Source organism: Bubalus kerabau, chromosome 9, assembly GCF_029407905.1.
Source record: "Bubalus kerabau isolate K-KA32 ecotype Philippines breed swamp buffalo chromosome 9, PCC_UOA_SB_1v2, whole genome shotgun sequence".
NCBI lineage: Eukaryota > Metazoa > Chordata > Mammalia > Artiodactyla > Bovidae > Bubalus > Bubalus kerabau.
This window is the reverse complement of record NC_073632.1, coordinates 56152626-56164846: the sequence shown is the minus strand read 5'-3', so window position 1 is coordinate 56164846 and position 12221 is coordinate 56152626. Positions and strand designations below refer to the sequence as shown.

Sequence of the window (12221 nt, the reverse complement as noted above, 5' to 3'; positions counted from 1 at the left end):
ATACCAAATTACTAGACCACTACTTGTAAAAAAATAAATAAAAAAGAAGCCATCGAAGTTTTTAATAACAGAATAACTGCATTAATTATATCTACTAAAAAACAGTGTTTAATTAATTAGACAAACTAGAATAGTAGTCACTGACATAATAACCTGTAAGACATTCTCACAAAACAACTATTAATGTAAAATAAAGCCCTCTATGTATATCTGTGCAAATACATAAGAAATATATGGAAGATAATATTTCAAGCCATCAACCATGACAACCCACTGGGAGTAGAATTAGGGTACAAAGGGAGACTATTTTATTCTATAGTCTTTAATGTATTTAAATTGTTTACATTTAACTAATAGCCATGTATGTCTTTCATTCTTTAAGATATACCCTAAGATTTTGAGAAGTAATATTAACAAATATGGGGCTTCCCTGATGGCTCAGAAGGGTAAAGAATCTGCAATGCAGGAGCATCAGGACAAGCAGGTTTGATCCTTGGATCAGGAAGATCCTTTGGAGGAGGAAATGACAAACCACTCCAGTATTCTTGCCTGGGAAGTTTCATGGACAAAGGAGTCTGCAGAGTCCATAGGGTCACAAAGAGTCAGACATGACTAAGCACATGACACATTAACAAAGACAACTGGCAATTAGGAATTCTGAAGCAGGAATTTCAGTGGCCACATCATGAAATGTACATGGTCAAGAAAATCATCACTGTAGTGTGTTTTGTGATTTCTATGATCCACTGTGGTTTTTCTCTAATGTTCTTTTTTTTTTTTTTTTTTTTTTTTCATTAAAGGTCTCATTCGCTTGCAGGAGCTCATCAAAGCTCCATCAAGATACAATCTTCGACTTAAGATCCGTCAACTACCTGCTGATACAAAGGATGCAAAACCCTTACTGAAAGAGATGAAAAGAGGCAAGGAATTCCATGTCATCTTTGACTGTAGCCATGAAATGGCAGCAGGCATTTTGAAACAGGTAATTGCTAAATTATTTAAGTTCTTAATTTCTTTATTACATTTGAGTTTAAAGTATGTTTTTTGTTTGTTTGTTCTTGTCCACATTGCATGGCATTTGAAAATTCCCCAAACAGGGGTTGAACCTGTGCCACCTGAGGTGGAAGCACAGAGTCTTAACCACTGGGCTGCCAGAGAAGTCCCCTGGTTTTTGATTTTTAAATGAAGTTGTTATTGTTACATGGTCAGTTTATAAAAAAGTCAGAGAAGTCACTTTGATATAAATTTTCTGATAAAAAAATCTGACAAATGCTTTTAAGTAATTGTCTTAAAGGAAAGTAATATAGATAGTGATGATCTTCAAAACAGATTGAAATTCTGAGATTAGTTTCAAATGGCTAAAGTACTGTTTGTTATTGTGAATATTGATTAAAGCAATAGATATTTCTATTTTGTGCTGAAATGAGGGAATAAACTTCAAAGCAAAAATAAGAGAAAAAACATTGTTCTTTACCTGACATGTATGCTATGCTGAGATGCCTTATGCATTTGATCTTATTTAATCATCACCATAATCAAAGGATTATGTAAAAAGTGATTATATAATGATTATGCTAAAAATAATCAAATAATTATGTAAAAAAAAAAACAAGTGATCTGTAAAGATGGTGACTAGCTCCATTTTACAGATGAAGAACCTGAGTCTCATAAAGGTTAAGTAACTTACTAATTCCATCAGCAAGTGTATAGCAGAAGGATTTATATTTCTCCTTAGTGATGTTAAGAACTATTCTTTCCAGAATAAAGCATTGCCTACCTAAAAAGATAATACTAAATCAACTAAAGGAAACAATTCATAGCAGTAAAAACCTCTTACTATGACTTCAACACTATTCAAACCATACAGTCCACTGAAAAACAGTTATTATTAGCTCATATATAAGGGGATTGATGTAGGGGGTTAAATAGCTAGTACTAAGCTGTACTATCTAGTAGAATCTGAATTTGAACACAAGTCTTTGGACTTTGTTTTTTAACCTCTTTTATACATGGTGGCACCGGAAATAAGTCAACTGCCTTGATAAAATTTAGGACAAAATATCTCTACTAGAGGGTTATGCAGATTCAGATGTCAAATTATATCTCATAAAATATAACTACCAATAGTAAATGCCTGTTATAACATGGTTAGTTTATTAAGCAGATGTTTGTCCAGTCTTCCAATATGGATGTTGATTTCACTATAATAAAATATTTAATTGGATTTGGAAAATTGCTCTAGTGTTATATTTGAGTAATAAAGAATGTAAGCATGGTTGTGGTTGTTTGGTTGGGATTTTCGGGATAAAATGATATAATAAAGTTAGCACTGGAATTTAGAGTTGGAATTTATTTTTCATTTAATAAAAATTCTTGATCATGTTCATAATACACAGACTTGGAAAGAATACCTTTCCTTTATGCCTGGAGTGGGTAGCACTGTACTATTTGTCAGTGACAGATAGTATGCTTTCTCTAGACTTCCAACAAGTATCTATGGTGATCAATTGTCTTTTCTCTAGAGTAATTAACTTATTTTGGTGTTTGAAAGGTGAGAATATCTATCACTTTTAATAACAGAATTTCCATTCTTCCTTTTATTGATTTATCCATTATTTTATATTTGCTTTCTGATGTGTAACCTGCTATTTGAAAAATGAAAACAAAATTAAAGTTGTATTCAAAATATATTAAACAGTAAAATTATGTAATTTTAACAAGATTAGTAGGTGAAAAATCAGAACAAAAGTAAAATGAGAATATGAAAGTTAAGTTAAAGTCAGAATAACACTTTCACATGGAAAGCATGCTTTTCGATTCTATAACACTGGCAGATCACATATGGTGAGGTTATTTTTAAAAACTTACCTTGTCCCAGAAAGCATTTGTCTCATATATGGATCTCAGTTAGTCTAGAAACCAATTCAAAAAGAAAGTAAATAGCTTATTTTTTGTAAATGTAGCAGTACATTTAATAGGACTCCACTTTATGACTTATGAAATTGTTCCAAGATTCCTCAACACTGGCTAATGATGAAACTCCAAAGAAATGGAAGAGTTGAATAACAGGCATAAATGGAACTTTCAGCTTGTCTGGTTTACTCCGAGAACAAATATTAGGAATATCCAGACAAAGAGATTTTTGTTTGTTTAATTTAAACTAACATAGCTCTTACTAAATTTGGAGCAACCTTGAATTTGAAGTTTTCCTGCCTTAAAGCTTTAAAAGTGAGTGAAGCCTGGCCCTGGCTAGATTTCTCTGAGGCAGATTCAGGGCACTCATTGTTATACATGCGTTAATAGCAAGAGATTCCAGTCTTCTCAGATTTGTCAAAGAGAATCCTCTATGGTAGGGCCAAGATGATGTGCAGTAAAATCTCAGGAGGACATTCTATCACAGAAAAAAATAGCAACCAAGAACTTTGAAGTCTGTATCAGAGAATGTGAAATCAAATTTTTTAGCCTGGAAAATGTAAGAGCAGGAGCAAAGAAACTGCTGCAGCATCAAGAAGTAAAATAAAATAAAATTTCAAGAAAGATGTATAAAGTCTACCACTCCAATTGTTAACCTTAAGCTATGTAACTCATGCATGGGCTTCCCAGGTGACTTAGTGGTAAAGAATCTGCCTGCCAAGCAGGAGACATGGGTTCTATCCCTGGGTCAGGAAGACCCCTGGAAAAGGAAATGGCAACCCATTCTAGTATACTTGCCTGGGAAATCCCACAGACAGAGGAAGCCTAGAGGGCCACAGTCCATAAGGTCACAAAGAGTCGGACATGGTTGAGCAACTAAACAATGATGACACTAATGTCCAGATATAACGTGAAGGATAAACTGGCTGCAAATTGTGTGCCTGAATAACTGTGTGTGTTAATTTGTCATATGATATTGTTAACACTACATCAGTTAAATGTTGGGGAATTCTAACAATATTTTTATTTTGGAAAAGTTAATCTGTGGTGTTTCTTTCCAAGAGGGTGACATGGCACAAACAGTTTTCTATTGTGGTCTCTCTTATTTATCCATAAGAAGAAGATAATTTTATTCTTTTTCATGAGATCTGAAGTGTGCATATAGTTCATTCAAATGTAGTACTAACAAGACCTAAAGGCTTTAAATAAAAGAAGATAGAGTGCAAGTTCTTTTTATTTTTTTTATTTTTATTTTTTTAAATTTTATTTTATTTTTAAACTTTACATAACTGTATTAGTTTTGCCAAATATCAAAATGAATCTGCCACAGGTATACATGTGTTCCCCATCCTGAACTCTCCTCCCTCCTCCCTCCCCATTCCATCCCTCTGGGTCATCCCAGTGCACCAGCCCCAAGCATCCAGTATCATGCATCGAACCTGCACTGGCAACTCGTTTCATACATGATATTTTACATCTTTTTAAATTCCCATTGGAAATTCCTAGCTCACCTTCCGAGAGAGTATCTGAGTTGTTCACTTTTGTTCATGTTATAGCTAAACTTCTCTACTTAGATCTTAGTTCAAAGTCCATAACTGACTCTTGTTTTCAGTATCAAAGACTTAAGGGAGATCAATGAAAGGCACACACAGTCCTCAGTTATTCCTTACAGTTTTCTTCTCAAGAAGACGAGGAAAAAACCTCCAGCTGGTGTAGAACACTGTCTCCTTAACTGTATCCCACTCTCCTCCAAAACACAATTTCCAATATTGGCCTGAGATTCCCAGGTTTTCAAATTATCAAGGAGGAAACAGCCAAATTTTTAGAATGTGTAGATTGTAAAATGAATCTATATCTTTGGGAATATAAAATATACTCCTTTATAAAAGGCATAGATTATGCCGCAAATACCAGCTCCAGGAGTTAAAGACCTGGAGTTCATCTTTACATGTTCTCTCAATTTGTTGGCTAATTTATTCATTCTTATTATGTCTTAGTTTCTTCACCTGTAAAATAAGTATGATAATAGGAGCTACTTCATAGGTTTTTTAATGAAGCTTAAATTGATTAAAATATGCAGTGTGCTTAGAATACTACCTAACACTTTTTAGGCATTATGTAACTGTTATTTATAGTTATACATCTGAATTGCTATTTCTTTCATATATCTCTATATATATTTCTATGCCTATTGAATTCATAAAGTGAAAAATATTGACATGGGTGATGCTGAGCTGTCACTGAGTAGTTCTGAAGTTGAGAAACTTTTACTGCATATCCATCAGGAACAATGAATACCTTCTACAAAGATAATCTTGTAAATTTTTATTTATAAACATTTTCTCTCATTTTGCTTAAATGCAAACTTTATCAGTGTTATTGGCTCATATAATTGTTTATTTTTGGCTCATATCAGATCAGATCAGTCGCTCAGTCGTGTCTGACTCTTTGCGACCCCATGAATCGCAGCACGCCAGGCCTCCCTGTCCATCACTAACTCCCGGAGTTCACTCAGACTCACGTCCATCGAGTCAGTGATGTCATCCAGCCATCTCATCCTCTGTCATCCCCTTCTCCTCCTGCCCCCAATCCCTCCCAGCATCAGAGTCTTTTCCAATGAGTCAGCTCTTCGCATGAGGTGGCCAAAGTACTGGAGTTTCAGCTTTAGCATCATTCCTTCCAAAGAAATCCCAGGGCTGATCTCCTTCAGAATGGACTGGTTGAATCTCCTTGCAGTCCAAGGGACTCTCAAGAGGCTTCTCCAACACCACAGTTCAAAAGCATCAATTCTTCAGCACTCAGCCTTCTTCACAGTCCAACTCTCACATCCATACATGACCACAGGAAAAACCATAGCCTTGACTAGATGAACCTTTGTTGGCAAAGTAATGTTTCTGCTTTTGAATATGCTGTCTAGGTTGGTCATAACTTTCCTTCCAAGGAGTAAGCGTCTTTTAATTTCATGGCTGCAGTCACCATCTGCAGTGATTTTGGAGCCCAAAAAAATAAAGTCTGACACTGTTTCCACTGTTTCCCCATCTATTTCCCATGAAATGATGGGACCAGATGCCATGATCTTCGTTTTCTGAATGTTGAGCTTTAAGCCAACTTTTTCACTCTCCACTTTCACTTTCATCAAGAGGCTTTTGAGTTCCTCTTCACTTTCTGCCATAAGGGTGGTGTCATCTGCATATCTGAGGTTATTGATATTTCTCCCGGCAATCTTGATTCCAGCTTGTGTTTCTTCCAGTCCAGTGTTTCTCATGATGTATTCTGCATATAAGTTAAATAAACAGGGCGACAATATATAGCCTTGACATACTCCTTTTCCTATTTGGAACCAGTCTGTTCCATGCCCAGTTCTAACTGTTGCTTCCTGACCTGCATACAAATTTCTCAAGAGGCAGGTCAGTTGGTCTGGTATTCCCATCTCTTTCAGAATTTTCCACAGTTTATTGTGACCAATTCAGGAAACATTATTTGTTTCCTAAAGGCTGTACATCCTATTCAACTATGCTTGTGGAGGGTAGGGGAGGGTGTTCCCCACACCACAAGCTCATTGTCCTACAATCCAACTCAATTTTGACAATATCTATTCAGAGATAGCGTCAGCCTCCACAGGTTAAGGGCTTAGTTCTATTAACATAAGACCGTCTTTCTCCCCCCCTCCCCCACCACCTCAGATGCCAACCACAGATCCAGGTTATCACCTATGCTTCTGACCCATTGGCTATAGATTGGACATTTCTAAAATCCCCTCCTTAGGTTTGTTTAGGAGAAGGCAATGGCACCCCAGTCCAGTACTCTTGCCTAGAAAATCCCATGGATGGAGGAGCCTGGTAGGCTACAGTCCATGGGGTTGCTAAGAATCGGACACGACTGAGCGACCTCATTTTCACTTTTCACTTTCATGCATTGGAGAAGGAAATGGCAACCCACTCCAGTGTTCTTGCCTGGAGAATCCCAGGGACGGGGGAGCCTGGTGGGCTGCCATCTATGGAGTCGCACAGAGTCGGACACGACTGAAGCAAGTTAGCAGCAGCAGCAGCAGCAGCAGGTTTGTTTAACTTGCTAGAGTAGCTCACAGAAACATTTTTCTTACCAGATTCCCAGTTTATTATGAAAGGACATAACTCAGTAACAAGCAGATAGAAAAGGTGCATAGGTCAAAATATGGGGAGAGGAAAAGGAGCTTCCATGCCCCATCTGAATAATCTACTCTCCTTGCATAGTCACATGTTCTTCAATTTGGAAACTCTCCAGATCCTCTCCTTTAGGTTTTTATGGAGGCTTCAGTACATAGGCATTCCTGAGACGTCCCTGGTGGCTCAGACGGTAAAGCGTCTGCCTACAGTGCGGGAGACCTGGGTTCGATCCCTGGGTCAGGAAGATCCTCTGGAGAAGGAAATGGCAACCCACTCCAGTACTCTTGCCTGGAAAATCCCATGGACGGAGGAGCAGTAGTAGGCTACAGTCCATGGGGTCTCAAAGAGTTGGACACGATTGAGCGACTTCACTTCTTCAGTACATAGGCATGACTGATTGAATCGTTGCCTTGTGGTGATTGAACTCTATCTCCAGCCCCTCTTCCCTTTCAAGAGTTAAGGGGGCAGAGGGGGGTAGAACTGGAAGTTCCTACTTTCCTTTAACAAGGTTGCTTTCCTGACAATAAGCAACCCCCTCCCGCACCTGCAATCTTTAGGGGATTTCCCCAAATCACCTCTTTTCACATAAACTCAGTTGTGATTTAAAGGTGCTTGTCAAATTAACAAGGCATTCATTTCACTTTTATGGCTCTGAAGTAATTTCAGGAAATGAAGAAAAGAGACCAACTATAATAACAAAAGTTGTTCCCATTGCTTTTATCATTTGGGAAATTCCAAGAGTTTCTGGAGCTCTGTGCCAGAAGTGGGAATGAAGACTAAATACATATTTTCTTATTATAAGTCACAACATCACACTTTCTAAGTTCCTTTCCTCTGCTCAATTCTTTGATGCCAACTTTCACTAACAAATGTTTCTTCCTTTTTAAAAAGTACATTTTATATGTCCCCCAAAATTTTCAAAAAGCATCTATCTTTTCTTGACTGATAGATATTAATTTGTAGAAACACAAATTTTATTAGACCTAATTGGTTAATACAGAATGCAGAGGATGTAGCTAGGGCAGCCACTTAGTAAACCAATTTGAGTAGTTAGTTGTTTGTAGAAGAGTGTTAGATGCACCTGAGAATACTTGTTTACTAAGAGCTCTTCATTCAGCTCAAAAATGCATCATTATCAACTATCATCACCAAATACTGTTCACTGATAAAACAGCTATTTCAAATGCATTCTCTATTTTCAGAGAGGAAATTGATGCTTATGACTGGAAGTTCTACTCCAGAAGCCCTTGTTTTAGGACTGATGGCCTAAAATTGACAAGGGCTGTAGAGGTGTGAAATAAAATATAGTAAATTTCAATTGACCTATTAATAAAAAGCAAAAAAAAAACCACTTTATCTGTACCGTGGTGATTTACCTTTGCTTCATTAATACTAAGAAAATGTCTAAAATGCTAAAAAAAATTCTGTTGGTATTGTACTTTGGAACACTCTTTTCCTTACCGAGTAACACTTTTCAACAAAATAAAATGTGTTCCTTATTACGATATTTGTAGTAGGGACATTAGAAACATAATGAACTAGGACGTGCTAATTTCAGGTTTTTGTTTTTTTTTTAGATGTAAAAATCATTTTTATTGTGGGAAAATATACATAACATAAGATTTACCATTTAACCACTCTCAGGTGTACAGTTCATGACATTAAATACATTCACAGTGTTGTCCAACCTTGACCACCATTCATCTCCAGAACATCATCATCTTCCCAGATTAAAACTCTATACCCATTAAATAATAATTTCCCATTTCCCCTTGCCCCAACCCCTTCACTACCACCATTCTATTTTATATCTCTATAAACTTGACTACTTTAAGTACCACTTATACAAGCGGAATCATATGATATTTGTCCTTCTGTGTCTGGCTTATTTCACTTTGCACATCTTCAGGGTTCATTCGTGTTGTGAAATGTGTCAAAATTCCCTTCCTTTTTAAGACTAAACATTATTTCATTGCATGTATACACCACATTTCGTTTATCCATTCATCTGTCAAGGGACATTTTGGTTGTTTCCACTTTTAGGCTATTGTGAATAATGCTGTTACAAAAATGATCATACAAATATCTATTCAATTCCCTGCTTTCAATTCTTTTGGGCATATACCCAAAAATGGAATTGCTAGAGGATATAGAAATTCTATGTTTATTTTTTGAGGGACCAGCCATACAATGGCTGCACCATTTTACATTTCCATCAGCAATACACGAGAGTCCCAATTTCTCCACATCCTCATCAATACTTGTTATTTTCTGTTCCTTTTTAAGTATGTAATAACTGTCCTAATGGATGTAAAGTATCTCATTGTGGTTTTAATAACATTCTCTAAAGATTAGTGATATAGAACAGATTTAATCCTTGTTGGTCATCTGTATATCTTCTTTTGAGAAATGTCTATTTAGTTCCTTTGCCCATTTGTTTTTTAGTTGGGATTGTTCTTTTTTATTGTTGAGTTGTAGGAGTGCTTTATATACTCTATGCTGCTGCTAAGTCGCTTCAGTCGTGTCCGACTCTGTGCAACCCCATAGACAGCAGCCCATCAGGCTCCCCCGTCCCTGGGATTCTCCAGGCAAGAACACTGGAGTGGGTTGCCGTTTCCTTCTCCTAATTTCAGGTTTTGTTTCAAATTTAATGCCTCTTTTAATATGTAAAGCTATAAGCCTTACGATTGCAAATATTCAAATAATAGTTTTTCTATCAAGAGAACTAGTTCAGAAATTCCTTCCTAACCACTAATCTTCTTTAACTATGGAAAAAAGACTTAATTTGACCCAATTTTAGGGTAACCTGAATATTATACACTGATTCTTCATTATATATTAACTATTTTCTTCTCATTTGTCTTATTGACATAATGTATTTCATGTAATATGTACCTTCAATGTTAATATTTTAATATTTATTTTATTTTTTACTTCTTAGGCATTAGCTATGGGAATGATGACAGAATACTACCATTATATCTTTACCACACTGGTAAGTAATTTATGAAAAATATAAACATAATACTCTAAAGTTTCTTATAATGAATTTCAGGCTGAAAAATGGGTTTTGAGTGGGAAGAAGTAATATAATGGCAGCACTTTTATAGTTAGAATTTATTTTATTTTGATAAAACCCAAGAGGAATTATCATCACAGATAACTAATGATTCTTGGCGGGAAGCTGATGATTTTAAAATAATATAATTTCAGATACCAATTCAAAATAATGTGTCTTATTTTTATATTGCTTAGAAGACTTTCAGGACATCATGGATTTTAAGATTAGTTTGCTGAGAAATCAATGTTTTAGAAAAGCATAAATTCTTATGTTGTTAGCTCTATTGACTTAACAAAAATCACATTTATTTAAGCTGCTTCTTTAGTAGATTAAATTTCTATTTTGTTTTTGCATATGTTAAGTTGGATTTTTTGAGTATATATGAGCTAATTTGCAAATAGCAAATTGAATGTTACCTTTATCTTTTGTCTTTAATACTCACTACACAGTTTTTTCTTAATATGCATGCAAACCTGACTTTTGGTTTTTATCAAATCTACTTACTCTTAGCTCTATTTCTTACCAACACATTACCCTGGTTTTCCATTCACTGTGAAACTGGTGTCTGTCTCTGTCACTAGTTCTCTTCTGTCCACCTCCCAGTACAAGAGTATTCCAAATTTGGGCCTGTATCTTATTTTCTTTTATCTTCTTAAATTATTTTCTTCAAAAGTGGTATGTTTTTATAGCTTTAATCATTACCTTTGTTCAGCTGAGATCTAAATGCCCATCTGTAACATTCCCGAATTGTTGTATATTGCTGCATTGCAGAGCATTTCTAATTGTTGTGGCTTTAATATAATTTCAGGTTATTTAAACCTTAATGCATTGTCCTCTCAATTGACTCATCTTCTGAATTCTCAAAACTTCTATTATCTTTGACTCCTGTATCCCCAACCAATTCTACTGATTTTTCCTCTGTAGTGTCTCTCAGTTCAGTTCAGTTCAGCCACTCGGTCATGTTAGACTCTTTGCTACCCCATGGGCTACAGCATGCCAGGCTTAGGGTAGTGTCTCTAGTATGCATCTTCTTCTTGCAATCACCAGTATCACCAATGCTCTTTCATTGTTAACTCAAAAGTTTTCCAGTTGATCTTCTTGCTTTTAGGAGTCTTAAATTTATCAGAACAAATTATTAAAATTTAGTTGAATACAGTAGCTTCTTATAAAAACAATTCTTCTCCAATAAAGATGCTTCACACAGTAGGTTGTATTTTACTGGTAAATACTAAGGTTAACTCTGCTGTATCTCTTTATAACTTCTTACCAGGTGGCTTTTTGCAGCCCATGGGAAACTTAGTCATGGGCTCATGGAGAATGAGTAGGAGCCTTCACTTGTCAACAAATTATATTTCAATGCTTTGCAACTCAGTTATACCATAATCATAAGATTTTGGGAAATCAAAAGTATCTCTTAAAAAGGAAAAAAAATGGGTAAAAAAAAAAACTAGTATATATAGAACTCATTAGTCTATAATTGAAGGCCTTTTATAGTTTGAATCTAACCTAACTTCCCCACTTTCTTTTGTTGCTGTTCTCCTTTATGAATTCTCTTATGGACAAAAATGGTTTAATCTCCTGAGTAGCTTTTATATTTTCTAATTTTTGTGTCTCTACTGACATTTGGTCTCCTTTTGCCTATCAAAAGCATGGCCATTCTTTAATGGCAGCTCAGATCCCATCTGCTCTATGAAGCTGTTTCTGACTATAAAAATTGATTGAAAATCATTTGTCTTGCTTCTGTCATTTGTCATTGTCATTCTTGCATTTGTCATTGCTTCTGACTGCTTGCACTTGTGCTCTTTTGTCCCTTAGCATATATTGCATTGCTGTGTGTGTGTGTCTATATATATAGCCATATATATAACCAAAGAGAGAGAGACTCTCCTTGGCTAGACTGCAAACTTTGAATATTAAAAACCTGAAAGTTCCTTATTTTTTTCACAGCACACAGCAGAACTCAGGCTACTGTCAGCTTCTCTCGAGTGAATTTAGTTCCTATATCTAGTCTAGGGCTTCCTTTGTGGCTCAGCTGGTAAAGAATCCACCCGCAATGTGGGAGACCAGGGTTGGGAAGATCCCCTGGAGAAGGGAAAGGCTAC

At 35.9% G+C, this 12221-nt stretch overlaps 1 protein-coding gene across 13 annotated transcripts in view; it reads left to right on the top strand.

Annotated features, from left to right (window-relative positions):
* The window catches only part of GRIK2 (glutamate ionotropic receptor kainate type subunit 2), a 753908-nt gene that overhangs the window by 349878 nt on the left and 391809 nt on the right, over positions 1-12221 (top strand). For all 13 annotated transcript variants that reach the window (XM_055535376.1, XM_055535384.1, XM_055535379.1 and 10 more), the window contains 2 exons: positions 801-982; positions 10000-10053. In XM_055535376.1, the coding sequence (XP_055391351.1) occupies positions 801-982; positions 10000-10053 (236 nt within the window). The remainder of the gene's footprint in view (positions 1-800; positions 983-9999; positions 10054-12221) is intronic.